This window comes from Chanodichthys erythropterus, chromosome 1, assembly GCF_024489055.1.
Source record: "Chanodichthys erythropterus isolate Z2021 chromosome 1, ASM2448905v1, whole genome shotgun sequence".
Taxonomy (NCBI): Eukaryota; Metazoa; Chordata; class Actinopteri; order Cypriniformes; family Xenocyprididae; genus Chanodichthys; species Chanodichthys erythropterus.
In genome coordinates, this window is record NC_090221.1 from 1875232 (window position 1) to 1898743 (window position 23512).

At 37.9% G+C, this 23512-nt stretch overlaps 2 protein-coding genes across 3 annotated transcripts; one reads left to right on the forward strand and one right to left on the reverse strand.

Annotated features, from left to right (window-relative positions):
• The first annotated feature begins 8754 nt into the window (after positions 1–8754).
• On the forward strand, positions 8755–21335 carry LOC137002408 (PI-actitoxin-Avd5a-like). 2 transcript variants are annotated; one of them, XM_067362061.1, is made up of 5 exons: positions 8755–8928; positions 9169–9240; positions 20539–20564; positions 20642–20748; positions 20834–21335. In XM_067362061.1, the coding sequence occupies exons 1-5, from the start codon at positions 8835–8837 to the stop codon at positions 20913–20915; spliced, it is 381 nt and encodes a 126-aa protein (XP_067218162.1). In that variant the 5' UTR covers positions 8755–8834; the 3' UTR covers positions 20916–21335. The 2 variants fall into 2 exon arrangements, with proteins under 2 accessions (XP_067218162.1, XP_067218247.1); XM_067362146.1 differs by lacking the exons at positions 8755–8928; positions 9169–9240 and adding an exon at positions 20036–20183.
• Positions 10313–11705, reverse strand: LOC137022610 (double-headed protease inhibitor, submandibular gland-like). Its single transcript, XM_067389020.1, has 6 exons — positions 11678–11705; positions 11152–11177; positions 10969–11075; positions 10815–10872; positions 10571–10680; positions 10313–10481 (listed from the first exon to the last, which is right to left on the reverse strand). Exons 1-6 carry the CDS (start codon positions 11703–11705, stop codon positions 10418–10420), a joined length of 393 nt encoding a protein of 130 aa, XP_067245121.1. The 3' UTR covers positions 10313–10417.
• Positions 21336–23512: the final 2177 nt, after the last annotated feature.

The following is a 23512-nucleotide window of genomic DNA, read 5'->3' on the forward strand; positions in this document are numbered from 1 at the left end:
GGAGGCTGGGTGGGCAGACAGGGAACTCAGGAGACGGAGATCTGGAGAACACTGGAGATTGGTCCTCTGGAGGCTCAGGAGAATCATTAAAAACAGGAGAATCAGGGGAATGGGAAGTCACCTCTCCGAAAAAATCAATTAAATTAGCTGTAAAAATGTCTTTCAGCTCCTCAGCATATTTGCCAGTATCAGTCATAGTTTTCGTCGTGGTGGTGTTGTGGGTGGAGCTTTTCTCCCAGCCCTCGAGCTCCACAAGCATTCCCACGACGTCAGATGATGTTACCGGCTCACGCACCTGGTCAGAACCTTGCTGTGAGGTTGGCTCCGGGGCGATGGTACGGGCCGATCCTTTCCTCGGTCCTGGTTCATCCATCGCGGTGGGCTGGCCTCCTCGGTCTGCGGTGGGCTCGTGAAACATCTCCGTTGTGACGTTCGTCGATGTTGACTGACTGGCTTCTGGCAGTGGAGTGGGGCTGGCGGCGAAGTCATCCTCCGCGGGGCAGATGGTAAACGGAGAGTTGTTGTTTACCAGCACCCACTCCACGAGTGCGGCGAAGTCCTTCTGAGGACCGCTCCCTGGGAGGCGTGCCCGGGACCGCTCACTAAGGCTGGAGATGTAGAACACGCAGAGCGAGCGGTCTGGATAGTGTGTGAGGCACGCCAACTCCAAAAAATCCAGGGTGTGTGATTCCAGGGAGCGGTCCCTCTGCTCCAGGCACAAAAGGGCAACAGCAGGGTCCATGGTGACGGAGAAAGGGGAAAAAACAAACAAAAAGAAAATCGCCGCAAAAACTGTATTGGTCCGTTCTTCTGTTACGGTATGCTGGTGTAGAGATGAGGCTGATACGGATTTCCACAACAAAGTTGAGTACTTTAATAAACAGAGACAGGAACACCAAACATAACCTTAACACAACAGCGAGAACGGACAAGGAGTGAATGGGAACACAGGGTATAAATACAGATGACTAACAAAGGGAGCTAAACAAGGTGATGGGATGATAAACAAGACACAGGTGAATCAAATGAACTAATCAACAGAACAGGGAAACTAGGTCACAGGGGAAGACAAACATGGGGCTCTGTAACACCTGCACTGTAAAAAAAAGTCAAAATAATTTTGGCAGCGGTGGTTGCCAGAATAATTTTGTAAAAAAATACAGAAAAACTGTAAACACATTTACAGAACAAACTGTACATTTTACAGTATAAAACTGTAATTTACAAACAGGAAAATTTCAATGTAAACCAATAAATTCAACAATGCACACTACTAATAAAATCTGTTTTGTACCTTTAACATACTGACAACCACCATAATAATGCAGGTGGTAGAAGAGAAAGCCACATGAAGAATCAGAGTTCATCACAAGTAGCTTTTCCACAAACTGAATATATAAAGAAGGTGCAAACGCAAAAACACCATCATGGTAACCCACAACACTTACATAATGCAATAAACATTAATTAAACAACAGAAGATGTAACATAAAACCCTAATGTACATAACTGATAACAAAAACTATTAAGAAACATGATTATTTAAACAAAATACTTTCAAATGTGGAGTGTCACAAAGGGAATTGTGGGAATATCAGTTTTTGACTGTTAATTATACATTGATTTCTTCTTTTTTACTTCTAAAAATTTTAAAATTTACTGCATTTTACTGTGAAAATTACATAAAATGTCTGGTAAGAGCTTTTACAGTTTTTCCCTGTATATAATACAGGAACTTACTGTTAACCTATTTACAATTTTTTTTCCGTAGCATTTTTACAATATTTTACTGTTAAAATCACATTCATTTTTTACAGAACTGATAAACGGTTATACTCTAGTATACTTTAGTTGTACAGTACTGGGTGAAGTAATTTGTTTATATTTGTTATATTAACACAACAACTAAATAAATTACCACAACAACTTTATTCAAGTAGCTACTTTACTATAGTATGTTTCAAAAGTACTACAGTATTTACTATAATAGTATTTTTGCAATAGGCTATAGATAACATTCCTCTACTTTCTGTATAAAATATCATTCTGCACTGGATATTAAAGGATTAGTCCACTTTTAAATGATTTTTTCCTGATATTTTACTCTCCTCCATGTCATCCAAGATGTTCATGTCTTTCTTTCGTCAGTTGAAAAGAAATTAAGGTTTTTGAGGAAAACATTCCAGGATTTTTCTCCATATAGTGGATTTCACTGGGGTTCAACGGGTTGAAAGTCCAAATGTCAGTTTCAGTGCAGCTTAAAAGAGCTCTACATAATCCCAGACGAGGAATAAGAGTCTCATCTAGAGAAACCATCGGCCATTTTCTAAAAAAAAAAATACAACCGTTTATGCTTTATAAACACAAAATATCGCCTTGAACGTACTTCCTGTTTCCGCATTCTTTGAAACGCTTACGCTGAATGTTCTACGCCTTCCCTATTCTACTTACTGAACGAACGCAGAGACAGTTTTTTTTTCATTTTTAAATTTTTTTTCCATAAGTACAATAAGAAAGGCGTAGGACATACAGCGTACCGGAAGTACGTTCAAGGCGATATTTTGTGTTTATAAAGCATAAACGGCTGTATTTTTTTAGAAAATGGCCGATGGTTTCTCTAGATGAGACTCTTATTCCTCGTCTGGGATCATGTAGAGCTCTTTGAAGCTGCACTGAAACTGACATTTGGACCTTCAACCCGTTGAACCCCAGTGAAGTCCACTATATGGAGAAAATCCTGGAATGTTTTCATCAAAAAAAACCTTCATTTCTTTTCGACTGAAGAAAGAAAAAGAAAGACATGAACATCTTGGATGACATGGAGGTGAGTAAATTATCAGGAAAAGTTTATTTAAAAGTGGACTAATCCTTTAAGACCTTTTTAATATTATTATTATTATTATTATTTAATTTACTTGAACAAAATTAATTTACGTTTACAATTCACAGTTTACAGTGTGTTTACACAGCAAAACAAATTCTCTCCTTGCCATTTTCGCGCTCTTGCAAACTGGATTCTCCGACTTGCTGTAGAGTCCTCCAACCCAGAGAATGGGCCATGTAGATGAGCTCATAAATCTGAATGGCGTATGGTGTCAACTTAACGTCTTTCGGTGAGTGGAGTTATTTTAACTAGTGATGAGAAACCGAGGCTTTCTGAAGCGTTTGAGGCTTTCATCAAATTGTGCCGAAAACGGTTCATTACTCGAAGCTTTTAACACAGTGCGCATTAGCGACATCTGGTGGTTGGACTTGTTTTCTCCACCATCTCTAACAAATCATCGCAGAGTATCTACGGTTTATAAAAGCACGTGACCAAACCAAGCTTCGAAAGTCTGTGACATATGGAATCACTCTAGTCTTGGATTGTCTATCAAATCTGATCTAATCTCATCTAAATTCATTTGTGACAATGAGACCACAACTCGTGTCATGTGTAGCCTGGTCAACGGATTCACATATTGATTAATAATATAAAATGATGTGATCATAATTGAAGTGAGTAGTTGAAAAAATATTTTGGGTGAGCTGTTTAACCCTTAGCCTATGTTCTGTTTGGGGTCTCTGAGACCCCAGCAATGAAACATGATTAAATGCATTTTCCTTTTATGCATCAGGTGAAGCACCAATTTTTTCAAATCAGCTGTCCTGACTTTCCGAGACTGCATGACGTTGGAAGCTTCAAACATCATCAATAACGTGGTGTTGTCATTTCGATACAAGCATCGGTACAATGTGTGATGCAACATTGCTTTGAAAACTGCGTCAGAGCATCGGAGCCCCGCTATCAACTGTGTGTGACAGAAAACGGCGTTTTAATATTGATACGGCGGTCAAAAGCAAATAATGATTGGTTTGGCTTTCAATAGACTCTGGAATGCTTAAAATGCTTAATGCTTAAAAACGCATGCAAATGGTGACCATGCAGCACAGTACACTCACATGAATAAGTAACTTATAGGCGCGAGTCTGTTGAGGCTTGTTCGAGATGCCTCGGCGCTGCGGAGACCGATCGATATCAAAGTACCGCGAGAGCAATTCAAAAGCATAAAGCCCAAAGTATACACGTCCGCATGCAGCCCAAATTTTGAGACCGTGCGGACGGTGCGTGTGCAACAGAGCATGTGCAAGCAGGACAGAAGAGTCCACTAGGTGGCAATACGCACAGTACTTGAGCAGCACAATGTGCAGTCGTCGAAGAGAGTGGAAAGAGCGATTCAAGAACAAGACGAGTAAACTTAGGGTGCGTTCACACTTGTAGTTCGGTTCGTTTGGTCCATTTGGTCCGGACCAAAGAAGAAAAAAAAAAACATTTAGTCCTGGTCCGGTTAGCGTTCACATTGCAATTTTATCACCGAACCAAAAGATACCGAACCTTCAGGCATAGGGATACATTCACAACGTGATTGGTTGGATTTTATGATGTATCGCCTATTTTCAGATGGAACTTACCGAACATCCAAAACAATGCTGTTTTCTGAGGTAAATGCGTTCGTTGTGTGTGCGTAGCGGTGCGTAGCCTGCATGTGATGGTATTTTGGCCAGCTGGGAACTCGTGAAGAGCTTATAAAATGTGTAAAGTAGTCAAAACACCGGCGGGAATCCCTCCGTCACACACACAAATGATCTGCTGCGTGGAGACGCGCATCTGATGCCTGTGATGGGCAAACTCGCGACTATGACAAGAAAAACCGACATGCGTGAGGATTCTGTCCTTTTTAGGGTCTCGTTTTCCTGTTTTTGGTTCGGTTACATGTCTTTGGTACGGGTTGCGTTCATATATCATTCGAACCGCACCAGAGTTCGTTTGGAAGCGGACCGAGACCCATCTTTTCAGCGGTCTCGGTCCGCTTGTTTGGTGCGCACCAGGGTTCGGATGGCAGCGTTCACATATGTTCAAATGAACCGCACTATCCGAGCAATCGCACCAGGGTTCGTTTTAATCGAACCAAACATGACAAGTGTGAACGCACCCTTAGAAGCTTATCCTTCTCCATCGTTTTTGATTCTTGTTCTCTTGGTTTATCTTCTGAACTATGTTGCAATGGTGGACTGCGCATGTGTCGAACTCGGTCATCCGTGCGCATCCGTGGTTATCCGAGGAGTATACTTTGAAAGATGCGCGGATACGACTGCGAGACGCATCCAGAAAGTGAAGTATACCTGGGCCGTAAGGAGTTGTCTGCTCTTGCGGGACTTTGATGTCATACACGTCTCGAACAAGCCTGATGTCATTCACCGTGACTCTGCAAAACACACAAACTTTCAAAAACTCATCGGATCTAGACGAATCGCAATAATGACCCATTTTGGATCGAAAACGGCGAATTTTGCCGAAAGGTGATAAGATCGTAAGTCCACAAGACCAAAACTGCATATGAAGGCCCTGTCCCAAATGGTTCATAGCACCTTAACATTATAAAGTGAGGAGAATACCCCCCCCCCCCCCCCCCCCCCCCCAAAATAGTGACTTTATTTAATATCTAGCAATGGGTGATTTCAAAACACTGCTTCATGAAGCTTTACAAATCTTTTGTTTCGAATCAGTGGTTCGGAGTGCATATCAAACTGCCTACAAGGCAGGGAGAGGCATGCAGGTGCAACACTGACCTTACTGGACCTGAGGGCAGTAGTAACCATGCAAGGCTATTTTCTTCTGCATTCAACACGATCCAACCAAGCTTGTTAGTTCACAAGCTTAGGTCGAGTTTCGGTGTGGATGCAAGAATGGCTGCTTGGTTACTAGATTTCCTTACAAATAGGTCTCAGAGGGTAAGGGTTAATAGTGTTCTGTCAGGCCCTATAATTACATCTATTGGCTCCCCTCAGGGGTTCGCACTTTCTCCTCTCCTCTATACACAAATGAGTGTCGTAGTCAGCTTGAGAATCGGTATATTCTTAAGTTTGCTGATGACACAGTTATAGTAAGTTTGTTGGTTGGTGAGGAGAGGGAACATTTTTGGAACGTATTGAGCATTTTGCAAATTGGTGTTGAGGCTGGTCTTCTTCTGAATGTTGAGAAAACTAAGGACTTGTGCATCAACCTGCGGTGAAATCAAGCAGTTGTTTCATGTACTATTGTTGATAATCATTCGATTGAATTGGTCAAAAGTTATAAGTACCTGTTATCGATAATAAATTTAATTTATCAGAGAATTGTCACAGTTCCCTCGTCTCCTGAACTCCATTTCCCATAGTCCTCCTGTTCTCCACACCTGCACTCACTTCCCTTGTCTTCTCCCCATCATCACAGATCGGTCTGTTCTCTGTTGTGTTAAGTTTGCGTTTGGTGTTCCCTGCCTTTGATTGATTAAAGTATCTAATATTATTGTGGAAATTCGTATCTGCCTCATCTCTACACCAGCACCTATAACAAGAATACCGATAAATTCTTTATTAAATTAATAAATTCTTATTGTCTGCGGAAATTAGCTAAATTTAATATTGATAGGACATTGATGACTGCTTTTTATAAGGCATATGTTGAATCGATTTTAACTTTCTCATTGATTTGTTGGTTTGCCTCTTTAAAGGTCAAACAGAAGGTTGTAAATAACTGCAGTAAAGTATTGGGTGTGAAATTGCCTGGGTGTGGAAAGTGTTCAAATATGCAAAAAATGCTTGAAAACTGAAGAATCTGCAGGAGCTGGAGGATTTTTCTGAAGAACAGAGCTCAGTTTAAAGGTGCTAAAGAGGATGTTTTGTTTTATACATTTTTGCAATATTACTTGGAATTGTCTTTACTAACTGATAAAAGACTATTTATTAGGTGCACTGAAAGGAATAATATTAATATACATCATTTGTGCACGAGGTGGCCCTCTGGTTTGTCAATCACTGCCATGACATTCCTTGTGAGAGACGAGCGCGGCTGCGCGCTCCAGTAACTTTCCACACTCTACAGGCGCCGCATGCAATGTTTTTGTCCGGAGACAGGAGTAACAACTGCAGATTATGAGTTACCTGCGGTGAGTCCGACATAATGAATCCACTAACATGATAGAGCGAATGCCGGTGGTAAACACTCGTGTTCCAATACTCGTGCACGAGTTTTGGGAAGCGTTCCTTCGAAAGGAGGGGGGTTGTTCTTACGCATGCGCTCATTTCAAAAACTCAGTAACAGTCTTTTCTCAGTCGACGAAAATATCCTCTTTATCACCTTTAACTGCTCAGAACAAACAAGAGACTCATGAACAACCATCACAAAACAAACAAACAGTCATAGATCTTCAGGTAACCACACACAGTAATGAGAATCAGTGGTTCACATACTTTTGAATGGGGTTATTTTAATAAATTCAGCTATTTTGTCTTGTGAACTAAATGCAAACATCCTTTATGTGAAATATCTTACTCAGGACAGAACTAACTAAAAATTAACATGCATTTTGTATGATCTCTTATTTTATTAAAATTATTCACATTTTCACAGATTCTGCAAGGGGATCAGATACTTTTTCTTGCCACTGTATATCCCGGACTATCGGCTGATAGTGTGAAAATTTGCTTTTCTCTGCCGATACCAGTTATTGGCCGATATATCGGTGCATCTCTAATTCAAGGATTGAATTAATGAAAAGTCAAATATCTGATGGCCTTCATAGCTATTTGTATTTGTATTTGCACAGGATACTGTTAAAAATAAAGATCCTAAAAGGGGATTTTCACAGTGGTGCCACTGAAGAACAATTTTTAGTTCCTCAAAGAACCTTTCAGTGATCAGCTCTTTAAAGAACCTCTTTTTCTTAATGCGAAGAACATTTTAATAATCTAAAGAACCACTATAAAGACACCTGCAGTGGGAATGTTGAAGGTTCCTCATGGTAACATATAGATGTCAATAAAGAAGCTTTAATTATGAGTGTATCTTGATTAAATTCTAGAAATGAATGTTCGTGACGTCATTTGTGTAATGCTGTCGCCCTCTGCTGGTGACACAGACACTTGTTCATCCACAGCCTCTTCATTTTCTCTGAAACATCTGTAGCCTTTTCCTAAACTTATAGCAAGGTTAATAAAATATGTAAAAATATTTTGATTAAAGAATTTTGTCTAAACGACTTTATGTATCAACTGAATGCATATATTAACATTAATTATAGGCTATAGCCAATAAGTAGAAAACTGAAACGTGGTTTCCACTGCTAATAGATTAATAGGCCTAATACATGGGTTGTTTTAACCCAGTGGTTGGGTTAAATGTTTGCCCAACCTGCTGGGTAGTTTTATTTAACTCAACTTTTGTTTGGAAATTACTATATGACTGGCTTAAAATGAACCAAAATATGTTGGAAAAGAACATGTTCCCTGAGCTCCAGCATTGAAGTCGCAATAGTCTTTTAATCCCTATTGTGTCCTATATCCGAGTGAAACTGCTTCTCGAACAAGAGCAAATGTTGGGCGGGGCTTGATTTTGTTTGGTCTAATATTGTTTTGTTGTTTGTAATTTGTTTTGTTTAGTGAACCATCCCTTAATTAGCAATATCCAAATATCAGTTTTAGTGAATGCTTTAGTCAGTCACACTATATCATCTTTTAGGATATTTTCTTTCAAATGAGACCATTTTCACGTTTCTGTGAGCTTTTGTTTGTAAATAATCAACAGTTTTGTCGCGGATGTGAAGAACAGGAAATGCGCTCTGGAACGGGGAAACACGTGATCTCCAAACAATCGATCAAAGCGCGCTGACGTTTTAGGACAGGTCGAAGGTATATAAATCATGCCCGAAAGTTATCGGGAAGATGTCAATCCATTCAGAAACCGGATTTATAGGATTTATAGTTTATGGACTGTTTTGAATTCGGTAATTACATCTAGGAAGGTAAAAGCATTGATGGCATCTATAAAAGAGATCTCTGAAAGCGAAACGAAAATGATTATTGCCTCGAACAGCGACGCACGAGGAGAAGACCCTGCGTGTTTAATTGGTATGTATAAACTGTAATACTTCATTTACAATGCTTATACTCATATTTTGAAATGTAAAACCACAGCAACCAATGTGATAAACTATTATTTGATAAAAAAAATATCAAAACTATGTTTATAATATGGCAAGACTAATTGCACAGCAAATATGAATAAAATTGTCATTTCAGTAAATCTACATTTTGATATTGTGAAATGGGTATTATTACAGTGCAAAAACTGTGATTTCTTTGTTGCAGTTGCTGGCACAGCTGGAATCACATCTCAGGGCAGAAGACAGCTGGGTGATGCTGAGGTGATGCTCAACACAGGTGACTAAAAATGATGCTATATAATAAATTATACAAATCCGGATGATGCAGAATCTGTTCTAGATTGTAATAGAGTCTATTATTTCCTGAAAGAATAAAACTGATCAAAATCATAAAAGCCTCTTTTTTGTTTGTTCATACAGCACAGACAACATATAGCCTAAAATTTATCACTTTCAGCAGTGTTTTATGTAACTTCAAAGGGTTGACACCTAGATTTTGTATTTAGACCACTGTATGTAGGTATGAGAAGCTTTTCAATTTGGGAAAGGCCAAATCCAGGCAGAAATCCCCAAATTGTCCACAGTATTCAGGAGTTTAATGATCAGACAAGTTTAATTTATGACGCTAGTGAGCCTGAAGTGGTGGTCTGATATCTGGAAATCTGATCTTACTATCTAGGCTTTTGCTTACAGTTTGGTCCCCCCCACCTTGAAAATGTCTCCTGCGCCCCTGGTGTTTTGTGTACAACCATTGTGAACAAGTGAATTGTTACGCTGATGTTTTTTTTTTTTTTTTAATGCAAGTTTAATCTCCGATTCTGCCAAAACATTTAGTTGCTGTAAAAATGCTCAACTGTTTTCTTCAGCGCTTCTTCAAAGAAAATGTTCTGCACACTTACGGTCGAATGGAACGCACTTGAGGTTTTTAGTGGTGCAGTCTGTGTGTTAATATTTTCTTAGACTCCGCTTTTGACAATTCTTGTGTAAGACTCCCTTGTGTAATTTCTTTAGACAAAACAAGAACAAGGCCTTGGACACTCTTATACACATACATTTGAACGTCTGATCTCACTTATTATATTTCTTAATATGCCATATATGGTAGGTGTTGATCTTTGAGCACTGTGATTGGACGGCCTGGACATCGGTGATGATTTTGCTTTAAATACGACCCTTCTTCATTAATAAACTTGATGACTTTGAGTCTACCTGAAAATGAATCTAACAGGGTGTCAAAAGCTCACACACCCTTTATGATATTCTGCTCTCTAGATATGATCCGTGTGAATCCTTCAAAGTAAATCTTCACCTATTTTATCTCGTCATTTCAAGATTTGAGGGAGAAAACATAACAGCTTCAATATGCAGCATTTATTTATGAATTTATTTATGAATTAAAACACAATAATGCTGACTAAAGGTCTGTCAAGCTGAATTATGCTGCCATTCCTGCATCACTCCTGCATATGTTTATCGCATTCGCCATCCTTCACCTTAAAGATTCCAGTTCCTGAGTTCCTAAAAAAAAAAAAAATTAAAGTGAAAATGAAAGTTTGAAAGTGATTCTAAACTGTTTTTAAACCTACAGTACTTTGATTTAAACTCACATCATGGCAAGACACAGTTTGCATTCATTGCCGTATGTTTTTCCATCAGCTCCACACACGGGTTTATAGATGTCTCGGCATCCGTTAGACGAGTAAGCCCTGCAGTCAGGCTGGTCACAAAAAGAAAACACTGAGTTATTTGCAAATGGAGGGAAGTAATTCTACAATTGTTACACATTCAGGTTATAATGAAAGACATGAATACAATAATGCTGAGTAAAGGTCTGCCATTCCGGTGTCACACCTGTAGAGGATGATCACATTTGCCTTCCTTCTGGATTAAGATTTGAGTATTTGAAGCCCTAAAAAAAAAAAAAAAAAAAGAAAAGGATTAAGGATTAAAGCTTTAAAGGGACTCTAAACTGCTTTTAAACCTACAGTACTTCGTTTAAACTCACTTGATGGCAAGACACAGCAGACATTCATTGCTGTATGTTTTTCCATTAGATCCACACACGGGTTTATAGATCATTGTGCATATAGATGGGTAAGGATTGCAGTTAGGCTGGTCACATAAAAAGAATCAACATTGAGTTATTTAAACGTGGAGGGAAGTAATTCTACAGTCTTTATTTACTCACCTCTCTCACTCCATCAGATACGGCCACTGTTTGTGTCAAGAAGAAAAAAAACAAGGATTAAAGTTTATCATGATATGGCAAGAGGAAATAACATACACACTAACTTCCTGTTTTGCCCATACAATGAAAGTCTAATGTTGTTTTGTTGGATAAAAACACTATTTAATATTTTTTTTTAGTGAACCAGCTCTTAAATCACACTTAAAAATGTCTGAAGTGACAAAACCCTCTGGGGTCTGAGGCTGATTTGGGGCCCTGGAGAAGTTGACATTCCCTGACATTTGTGCTTTTTTCAGTTGTTCATAAACATATTAATGGAAAAGGTGTCATTACACTGTATTCAGCACAAACTAGGCTACCAGAATATGTGAGGAACATGTAGGTAGGCTATATGTTTGTATTTTTGAAGGAATAACCTTTATGCATGGCTATTGAGAAAAAAAAAAAAAAAAAAAAAAAAAAAGGATTAAAGCTTTAAAGGGACTCTAAACAAAATACTGTAGGATTAAAAGCAGTTTAAACTCACTTGATGGCAGCACACAGCAGGCATTCATTGCCGTATGTTTTTCCATCAGATCCACACACGGGTTTATAGATCATTGTGCATATTTTAGACGAGTAAGGCTTGCAGTTAGGCTGGTCACACAAAAATAATCAACATTGAGTTATTTGCAAATGGAGGGAAGTAATTCTACAGTCTTTATTTACTCACCTCTCTCGCTCCATCAGATACGGCCACTGTTTGTGTCAAGAAGGAAAAACAAGGATTAAAGTTTATCATGATATGGCATGAGGAAATAACTTGTTTTGCCCATACAATGAAAGTCAATGGAAGTCTAATGTTGTTTTGTCGGATAAAAACACCATTTAATATTTTTTTTTAGTGAACCAGCTCTTAAATCACACTTAAAAATGTCTGAAGTGACTTAACCCTCTGGGGTCTGAGGCTGATTTGGGGCCCTGGAGAAGTTGACATTCCCTGACATTTGTGCTTTTTTCAGTTGTTCATAAACATATTAATGGAAAAGGTGTCATTACACTGTATTCAGCACAAACTAGGCTACCAGAATATGTGAGGAACATGTAGGTAGGCTATATGTTTGTATTTTTGAAGGAATAACCTTTATGCATGGCTATTGAGAAAAAAAAAAAAAAAAAAAAAAAAGATATATATATTATAGTAAGACACTACTTGTCAAGTATGTGTTGAGGTGTTAATCTTCATGAATAATGCTGTGATTCACACCTGAGAAGACAAAGACCCCCATAATGACCTACATAATGACCGTTTCAGTCAGGTAGACAAACCCTCTGATAACAGGATCATATCAGCTGCATTAATTTTAATATAATGTCCACTCTTTGAGAAAAAAAAAAAAAAAAAAAAAACTTGATTTTTGTGATCTCATGCATGCACGTATTATTGCACAACATGTGAAGAAAATTTTGTATAGGCCTATTATAGTTTAAAGTACAGTACCAGTGAAAAGATTGGAAGCATTACCATTATAATGTTTTTAAAAGAAGTCTCATGCTCATCATGCTATATATTAAAATACAGGGAAAAAAAAAAAAAAAAAACAGCAATACTGTGAAATATTACTACAACTTAAAATAATGGTTTTCTATTTTAATATACTTTATAATGCATTTCTGTGATGCAAAGCGTCTGAACATTCATGTTACCACCATGTCATTTCATATAGACTTTTAGCTTAAAAGCATGTGCATTTGGAGAAATATTGATGGATTCTCATATGTTTGTGCACATTTAATCCACAAATGACTATGAAAAACAGGCATACCAGGAACTAAGAGGATTCCATAGATCGCTATAACATGCAGATAAACACTTTTGAAGAAAATAAATACGATTGCGACAATGTATACATGTATTGCCTTAGAATTTGCGTCTGAATAGCGCTGGCTCCGTGGGCGTGGCCGCATTAGCAGATAATGGGCTGAATCACGGGCGTCTGACAGGTCACTTTTTATATACAGATTACATAAACCAGGGGTCTCAAACTCAAATTGTCGGGGGGCCGTTTCTGTTATTGACACCTCATAGGAGGGCCATATTAACATTCAAGCGCAAGAAAGCGCAATATTTCAGAAAATTTACTTTCCTTTGCATTATTTCTGATTTACTTTCATTAGGGCAACTAAAATGCTTTTATACCTAAACTATAAATATTTTTTTTTACCATACTAGATGTAAACAGCAGTGTCTCTCTCATTGTTACAGAGTGTAATATAATACTATTACTAATATAATACTACTAATATAGCCTACTAATATAATGCTATTAATTGCAATAGTCTGGTGCAACTTCTCACATCCAACAAGGTTCATGGAATAAAAAAAATATGTAATTTAGGAACAAAACCAGCAAAACATGTGGCGTGGAGGGGTCAGAAATAAACAAAAAACTGGAGCTATATTATATATTATATATATATATATATATATATAAACTTTATTTTGCCAAAAAATAAAAAGCTCTCATACATACATTATTAGATTTTAACATCTAGTGGAAGTATTTTCCCTTACTTCTTGTTAGCTTAAATAACATTAAAATCTTGCACTGAACACTGTACTGAACAAATACAATCCCTGAATACATTTGTACACTCTTCTGTTTCTTGACAGACACCTGGCAGCGCTTGAGCTCACACAGCCTGAGACACGTTTGTCCAAGATGCCTGAATGGCTGCATCGGACGCGTTTCGGTGGTTTAAATCGACGCTCGTGACTTAAAGTCAAGAGCTTTTACTGTAATTTAGGCAAGAGCGCTCGTAATAGAAGCGACGCGGTTGAGAGCGCGGCTCATGGTTGCATAGCAACAACAGACGCCACTGGAGCAAAAGCGCATTGGAAAGAAGGAGAATGCGGCGCAGCGCCGCTTATGTGACGCGATATGTGAATGCCCCTTAGAACGGCGACTTTTTCTTTGCATATCAGTCAATGTCCCGCGGGCCGGCAGTTTGAGACCACTGCTATAAGTGATAACAAAATAAAACAAAAGTTTTAGAATAACTCGCGGGCCGCACTAACACTAAACTTTGTCAGGTGGGGGGCCACAAAATATCACAAAATATCATCCCACGGGCCGCGAGTTTGAGACCCCTGACATAAATTGTTTTCGATTTGACTTACACAATTTAAAAACTGACATTTTAACGTTTCTTTAGACATAAGTCTCATTTTTGTGTCATTAGTATTCACTAAGTTACAGTTCATTTTCTGAGAACTATCAGATTGGAGTTCGTTCAGAGGGAGACGAGAGATCATGCATCATGTTAGTTTTCTTTATTTTGCAAAAAGCACAATGTGTTTTTACTCAGTGCACACAAATAAAAGACATTCTATAGTTTCAATTGATATATTACTTCTATCTCCATGAAAAAAAAGGGAGTATTTTAAAGGGTTAGTTCATCCAAAAATGCAAATTCTGTAATTATTTACTCACCATCGTGCCGTTTTACACCTGTAAGACCTTCATTCATCTTCAGAACACAAATTAAGATATTTGATGAAATCCGATGGCTCAGTGAGGTTTGCATAGCCAGCAATGACATTTCCTCTCTCAAGATCCATTAATGTACTAGAAACATTAATAAATCAGTTCATTTGAGTACAGTGGTTCAATATTAATATCATAAAGCCATTGTACTCACATGAACTGATCTAAATATGTTTTTAGTACATTAATGGATCTTGAGAGAGGAAAAGTTATTGCTGGCTATGCAGGCCTCACTGAGCCATCGTATTTCATCAAAAATATATTCATTTGTGTTCTGAAGATGAATGAAGGTCTTACGGGTGTGGAACGACATGAGGGTGAGTAATTAATGATATTATATTTATTTTTGGGTGAACTAACCCTTTAAGTCTGTTTTGCTGTAATGTGAAAAAAATTTTTGCCGGTGCGTTTCTCGACTCCAGTGTTAAATCTTATACATTATTTATTTTTCCTACTTTAGCAAAGGTGAATTAAGACTTTATGGAAACAATGAAACTCTTCATTATGAAGCAAAACTATCGGCATCAGTGTATATTGCAGGTTCTCACGTGACAAATGATCCTAATATCAGTTTTAGTGAATGAAATCATGATATTACTCACCTAGGACACAGAGAAGGACGATGACTCCACGTGCAAACATTGTTCCTGACTTGAGAGTGAACTCACTAAAACTGACAATATGATCAGTGATGAAATGATCCGCCTATTTATATCAGTACTGTATCCTCCTCTGAATTCAAGTAGTGCTCGCTGCAGAGCAAAATGACCTCCAGCTGCACCTCTTTAGAGCTCAAGGATGGAGATTAACCTGTTTAATGGGTGGCGAGGAATGTGGGAGCGGACCGGTGTTTCGAGATTTTCGGTTTCCGAAGGTGGAGCTTACATGAATATTCATGAGTTTCCCAGACATGCACAGACATGATGTATTGCTGTTCAAAAGTTTGGGATTAATACAATTATTTGTTTAGGCTCATCAAGGCTGCATTTGTTTGATCAAAAATAGGCAAAAACAGATTTGTTTTCTGTTTTAATATATTTAAAATGGCTGTTTATGCCTGTTACTCCAGGGCTGCGTTCAGCCCCGACAAAACGTTGCAAAACGTTTTTTAAACGGAAACGGAGGTGCGTTGAACACCCCGTTGTGATGACGCAAGAGTTGCAACTATGGCAGCTGAGAAGGACATTGTGTTCTTTTTGAAGAATTTTCGGAGCCTGATGAAGTCGGTATAAATACGTGTTTAATACTGCAAAATACGCTCGATGTTACAGTCACTGCCCTTACCGTTCAAAATAAAAGAGATATCCCAATCCAGTGAAAGTATTTGTGGAAACTTCTAATTATTGTGATACAACACTTGCCTTGCATTTCAGGATGAAAAGACAAACATTTCAGGTGAAGAATAATCCACTTCTAAAGACTGTGTTGATCTATATTATTTTTATTGTTTGTATTAATTAGGCTTATCATTAATGATGATCACTGTTGTTGTGCTTTGATATTGTAATATTTACCATTATATAATCAGAGGAATATAGAAAAGTTTTATTAAAGTGTCACTTCTCAATACAACAGCAAATAGGCTAGTATTTTTATATTACATTAATACTCATTGTGTGAGCTGTCTCTTTAATACCGCGTGGTTTATATACATCTTGCCGCTGATTGGGCGAACATTTCTGACACACCCACCAAACAAGAGAAAACGCATCTCAAACCCGTTGCACACCGATGCACACAGTTTCCAGGAAACATGTCGTTCAACCTGGAAAACGTAGCAAAACGTTGCGCACCTGTTTGAGCTTGAACGTGCCCCAGTCTTCAGTGTCACATGATCCTTCAGAAATCAATCTAATATGATGATTTGCTGCTCAAGAAACATTTCTAATATCAGTGCTGAATGAAACCGGAATTCACAGAACAGAGTTTGAAAAACGGTATTGAAATAGAAATCTTTTGAAACATTAGAGATTCATCCTTGTGAAATTCATTTCTTTAAAAAATAAAACTACAGAGATTCCAGACATTTGAATATTATTTTAAAGCAAATGCATTTGTGCAAATAAAAATTGTTGTAAAAACAAACAAACAATTGATTTAAAAAAAAATTACATTACACTTCAAAGAGTGGTAAAATTGTCAAAATCTTAAAGAGTAAAAATGTACTTTTTCTGATCTGAGAATAGCTTTCTTATATGTCATATTTTCGTACATCAAGGGACTGCTATGAACAAAATGTCATTATTGTCTCGCATGATGAGAGACTGTCTGAGAGACGCAGACACAGAGCGCGTGAGTCTTGAACTGAGTTATATTTGCCGCTTTATTGACCTTGAACGGTTAAATTATAAATGCATACGTGTATGTGTCAAATTGCCCATCTTTGCAAGTATCCTCGTAAACAGTCATTTAAATGCACGTGTTACAGTATAATGGACCCGGCAGTTCTTTGGTGCAAAACAACTGTGTGGCTATTCTCTACAACTACAACTTCAAATATACCTAGAGTGACAGCTGTCTAATTTTCCTGCTGTCTGTCATTCATATTGTTTTGTGATGCGTCTCTAAGCACCTTTACCTTATTTTTTATTATTCTCAGGTTAGGTAAGAAAGTCAAATCTGACCTAAGCATTTTAAAAATACTTACAATTAGACAGAAGACTTCTCCGTGGTCTGTTCAATCTCAACAACTTAAATGTATGAAAAAACATGCTTTTTTATAAAGGCGTTACAATACCAGTTGTATGTCATTTTTAAATAAGCTATTAACTGATTAAACCGCTATAAAAATACCCATTTGTCTTGTTTTCATCAATCAACAGTTATCAAATTATCATGCATTTTTCACTGCTTTACAAACGAGTTATCAAACATGTATTTTCCTCCATTGTCTCTTGTTTTTCATGAATAGTTATCACTCCAATTCATATTTTCCAACAAGCTGTCTCTGGAGCCCGATCATACGGAAATGCGTATCAATAGTACGAGTTTGTAATCTCGTAGAATATATACGCCAAAATGAGTTTTCGCGTGCATATGATACGCATTATATGGCGTGTATATGATACGCTCTTGGTTAGGATGGGGGTGGGCGTTTCGTACGTATCATACGCCATAAAGTGCGTATCATATGCACGCGAAAAACTGCGTACCATAAGTACGCCAAAACTCATTTTGGCGTATATATTCTACGAGATTACAAACTCGTACTATTGATACACATTCTCATGTGATCGTGTTGGTCTCTGTCATATTTTTTTGTTTAGATGAACAGCTATCACTCATAATTCTTTCACTGTTTACACAAAAACAAGTTATCTATATATCTCTCATAACAGCTGTACTTCATAAAGAGATAACTTCTTTTCACTTGTTTACACACAAACATGTCATTGAACGTGTTTCTTCCTCCAAGACATCTCTTTATGATAGCTGTACTTCATAAACAGCTTTTTCCTTTTTTTTTTATCTTCAAATCTTCACAGTTGTGTTGTCATTATTATTACTTATAAATAACTTATTTCAATAATTTTTTTTTTCCTTTTCAATTTCAGTTGTGTTGTCATTATTATTACTTATAAATAACTTATTTCAATAAATGTTTTTTTCCTTTTAAATTTCAGTTGTGTTGTCATTATCATTCTTTATAAGCAGAAGAGGTTCAAGTAGCCTTGAAAGGTTGCATTCCCTAATGAAGCAGGGTGTGGCTGATATCAACAATATTGATCAAACAACAAAAGAGAAAAGTCTCTCACTGCTCTTGACAATTCCACTTCTGTGACTTTAATAAGAGTAAATATATATTTAATTTACACAATGAACACTAAGGGGTGTTTTTATACATTTGATTAATTTATACAATGCATAGCATTTATTTTTCTGTAGTTTTTTCTCCTATTGTTTGTAATTATCTTCTTATTCTTATTTCATCACTAACTGTTTACTTGTGTTTAGTGAGTTTGAGTTTTATTTATTTAGGCTAGTAGTTTTTTTTATGATATTGACAAGAATTATGAAATTTCTATGGTAGCAAAAATGTTGATATCATAAAATCCTTATGGCATCATTAAATAAATGTTATGATAAACTTCTAATATTCCAGTAATATGTCAAGCTTGGAATTGTTAATTAGCCTGACGTGACCGACTTTTTCATTTAAAGTTTTTGTTAGTGTTATTTTCACCAAACTTAACATATGCAAACGTAATTATTATTCCAACACAGCTTGTATAAGACTATATTGCCAACGAGTGCATCTTTATTATCATAACCACAACATAATTAAAGGGATAGTTCACCCAAAAATGAAAATAATCCCATGGTTTACTCTCCCTCAAGCCATCCTAGGTGTATATGACTATCTTCTTTCAGACGAACACAATCAGAGATATATTTAAAAATATCCTTAGTCCTCCAAGGTTTATAATGTTTGTGAATGCTAGGCCAGAAAAAATGCATCTATCCATAAAAATAAAGAAAGAATCCACAAGACTCCCGAGGGTTAATAAAGGCCTTTTGAAGTGAAGTGATGTGTTTTTGTAAGAAAAATGTCCATATTTAAAACTTTATATATCCCGGTGAACGACCGCACACATGCATATACACCTAGAATGGCATGAGGGTGAGCAAATCATGGAATAATTTTAATTTTTGGGTGAACTATCCCTTTAAAACTTTTTTTTTCTCATTCTGTCTTGTGTGGAGATGCAGAATGTTTCTAATGATTCAGTCCGATTTGGTGAACTGGTTCGACCGGTTCACTAAAAAAGAACCAGTGTTACGCGATTTTCAGTTTCTGTGAGATATTAGAATGATCATATTAGAATGATCATGTGACTGAACATTGGAGTAACAGGAATAAACAGCCATTTAAAATAAATTAAAACAGAAAACAAAGCTGTTTTTGCCTATTTTTGATCAAATAAATGCAGCATTGGTGAGCCTAAACAAATAATTTTATTCATCCCATACTTTTGAACAGCAATACACCATATATATAAAAATTAACAAGAATTTAAGAACAATTCCAGAATAGATATTAGTCCTCAGACACATTTATACAGGTTTATTTCAGTTGTTACAGGCAGTGATGTACTTGATGATAACAACTAATAAAATACAGAGTTTTAAAACATCACAAGGTACAAATAAGAACGATAACAACGAGCTGAGCTCATTGAAGGTTGTTCTGCTTCGTGCATGTCTGAGAAACTCATGAATATTCATGTAAGTGCCGCCTTCGGATACGGAAAATCTCAGAAACCAAAAGTCTTGTAACACCGGTCCGCTCCCACATTCCTCTCCACCCATTAAACAGGTTAATCTTGAGCTCCAAAGAGGTGCAGCTGGAGGTAATTTTGCTCTGCAGCGAGCAATACTTGTGTTCAGAGGCGGACACACGGTATTGGTATAAATAGGCGGATCATATTGTCAGTTTTAGTGAGTTCAGTCTCAAGTCAGGAACAATGTTTGCACGTGGAGTCATCGTCCTTCTCTGTGTCCTAGGTGAGTAATATCATGATTTCATTCACTAAAACTGATATTAGGATCATTTGTCACGTGAGAACCTGCGATATACACTGATACTGATAGTTTTGCTTCATAATGAAGAGTTTCATTGGTTCAATAAAGTCTTAATTCACTTTTGCTAAAGTAGGACAAATGAAAAATGTGTAAGATTTAAGTCACATTCAGACATTTTTAAGTTTGATTTAAGAGATGGTTCACTGAAAAACAACTGAAATATTGTTTTTGTCCAACAAAACAACATTGACTTTCATTGTATGGGCAAAACAAGTTATTTCCTCTTGCCATATCATGATACACTTTAATCCTTGTTTTTCTTTCTTGACACAAACAGTGGCCGTATCTGATGGAGTGAGAAAGGTGAGTAAATAAAGACTGTAGAATTATACTTCCCTCCATGTTCAAATAACTCAGTGTTGTTTTCTTTATGTGACCAGCCTAAACCTACACCTGAGCCTATCATGTGCCCGATGAACTATTCACCCGTGTGTGGATCTGATGGAATAACATACAGCAATGCATGCGTGCTGCTTGCTGCAAACCAGTGAGTTTAAAACAATGTACTTTAGGCTTAAAAACAGTTTAGAATCACTTTCAGACTTTAATTTAATTTCTCTCTTTTTTTCTAGGGAATCAGAAACTGAAATCTCTATCGTGAAGGAAGGCAGATGTGATGAAGATCTGCTGGAACACTCAGGAATGGGAGCATAATTCAGCTTAACAGACCTTTAGTCAGCATCATTGTGTCTCATTCATTATAATCTGAATGTGTAACGGTTTAATCCTTAAATAAATGCTGCATATTGAAGCTGTTTTCTCCCTTGAATCTTGGAAAGACGAGATCAAATAGGTGAAGATTTACTTTGAAGGATTCACACGGATCATATCTAGAGAGCAGAATATCATTAAGGGTGTGTGAGCTTTTGACACCCTGTTAGATTCATTTTCAGGTAGACTCAAAGTCATCAGTTGGAAACGGGCGCTGACGGAGAATGATCAAGCAGATATAAAGACAGTGTAGTACCAGAACATTTTCAAGTGTATTAAGGAAGAAGGGTCATATTTAAAACATGATGGGGGAGGAGAGAGCCAATCAGCAGTAGGGGGCGTGTCCATTTATGATAGGGGAGGAGAGAGAGTGAGCCAATCAGCAGTAGGGGGCGTGCCCACTCGGGGAGGAGAGAGAGTGAAAGAGGGTGATTTGAAGAAAAACTGTAGAAAGAGAGATGTTTTGTTTTTTTTTGTTTTTTGTTCTTTCTTGTCTTTATTTGTCATGAAGCAATAGGCTTGTTTGAGATGCGCCTAGCCTCGCCTGAAGTTGGCGGCTGCAGTGAGGGGAGAAGTGAAAAAAGTGCAGGCAAGAGGAACAGTTCTCTGTTCTCGTAGTGGATCAGAACCCACGAGATCAAATGCAAATATCGCGGGACTCACACTCGTGCGTTGTGTTGCTGATAAACTGGATGTAATTTAAGTTCTGTTGCTTTTATATGAAAATAAACATAACGAACAATACACCCAAAGTACTTGTTGTTTATTTCCATTCGAAAGATGTGTATATCAATCATTTTTACTTTAATTATAGAAATGTTTTTATATATATATATTTTTTTATATATAAATGACAACGTTCACATAACCCATAGAGAGATCACTGTGTCAGAGAGTTTGGGAATATTCACACATTATTTTTACACATAAAAACATGATATTAGAGTTTTAAAATCAAACATTTTTAATCAGATCAATACATCACGGTTGTTTAAACCAATAAGCAAAAAGCTGTATCATCAGCAAGCCGTTTCCCATCGTGCTTTTGGTCAGCGCAGTCGGTGGAGAGCAACTGGCAGCATTGTATCTGGGATGCTTTCCGAACCGGATAACTAATCAGCTCCTCAAGGTCTAGTGTTTGTGTAGAGTCATCACACTGAGCTTCTGTAGAGTCTGTCGAGTCTGTTAGAGGCACCAAAGACTCCACCGCGTCCACACCGCCGCAGAGTAACGGCAGCTTCAGAGTCTCACAGACTCTCCAGAAGAATGATCGAGTCTTCTTCCAACGTATGCATTTGTCAATATTCTCTACATTGTCCTCGTCGATGGATGTGATGTCGATTGTAGTGATATTGGCTCTGGTCTCATGTAGAATAGTCTCGACAGGCACTTCACCCGGCAACACAAAGTCCAAACATCTGCTCTGAACGCTAAGGCTCTCATTTCGCTGCTCAGAGATGCACGTGACGTCCGAGCCAGGTGTAGTGTCTTCAGTCTGTGTTTCTGTGGACTCTAAACCTGCGTAATGTGGGTTAGAAGGTGGAGGCACAAAACACTCCACTGAGTCCTGACAGCAGAAACGGAGGAAGCCGTTCTCCACAGTCTTCTGTGCTCTGTGCAAGAATAAACGGATTCCTGCCTTGTGGGGACTTGTAAGATTTTCTAAAATGAAAGAAAGCACAACTTTTAGAAACATCTCTGACCACAGATTAACTAAAAATAACATTTTACCATAATACTCATATGGTCACACTAGTGTTTGAGCGCCGCTGACATTTAAGTGCAGGAAGACATTCTGCATTCACATACGAAAGTTCAAGTGTGGTGATACTATAAAGATAACTATAATGATAGCTTTAACGTTCACAGCAATGCACAATAAGATTGTGGTTATGTCTGGCCCCATCCCAAATGGCACCCTAAACACTTGTGATCTTCATACGAATCCGCACTTTAGTGATGTAACGCCACTTTCGCCGCAACCCAAATGGCACACTTCTATGCACTTTCGGTCTGGTGGACTTACAATGGCTGCAGTGTGTGCTTGTCCGTTGAGTCCACAAGAACGTAAAGTATCCCATTTGTCAATTTTAGGTTTCAGAAGGGTGCTCACGAGCGCAGTCGACAGTCAAAGTGGCGTTACATCAAGAAAGTGCGGACTCAGAGGAAGACCATGAGGGTTTAGGGTGCCATTTGGGACCGGGCCATAGACTGTCGGTTGAAGTCTGCTGTGGAGCTCGCACCAGTGCTCAGCAAAGGGGGCGCTCATGAGCACACTTGGGACAGGGCTTTCAAATGCACTTTCGGTCTTGTGGACTTAAAATGGCTGCCGTGTGTCCGTTAAGTCCACGAGACAGTAGGGTGTCCCATTTGTCAATTTTTAGGTTTCAGAATGGTGCTCGGTGAGCGCCCCCTTTGCGGTCAATATGCGCCTTCGATTGCACACTTTTGCTGAACACTAGAGCGAGCTCCGCCCAAGCGTGCCACACAAGTCCTTAAAAGTGAAGCCAAAGCGTCTCAATCGTCCCCAGGTGGCTGGA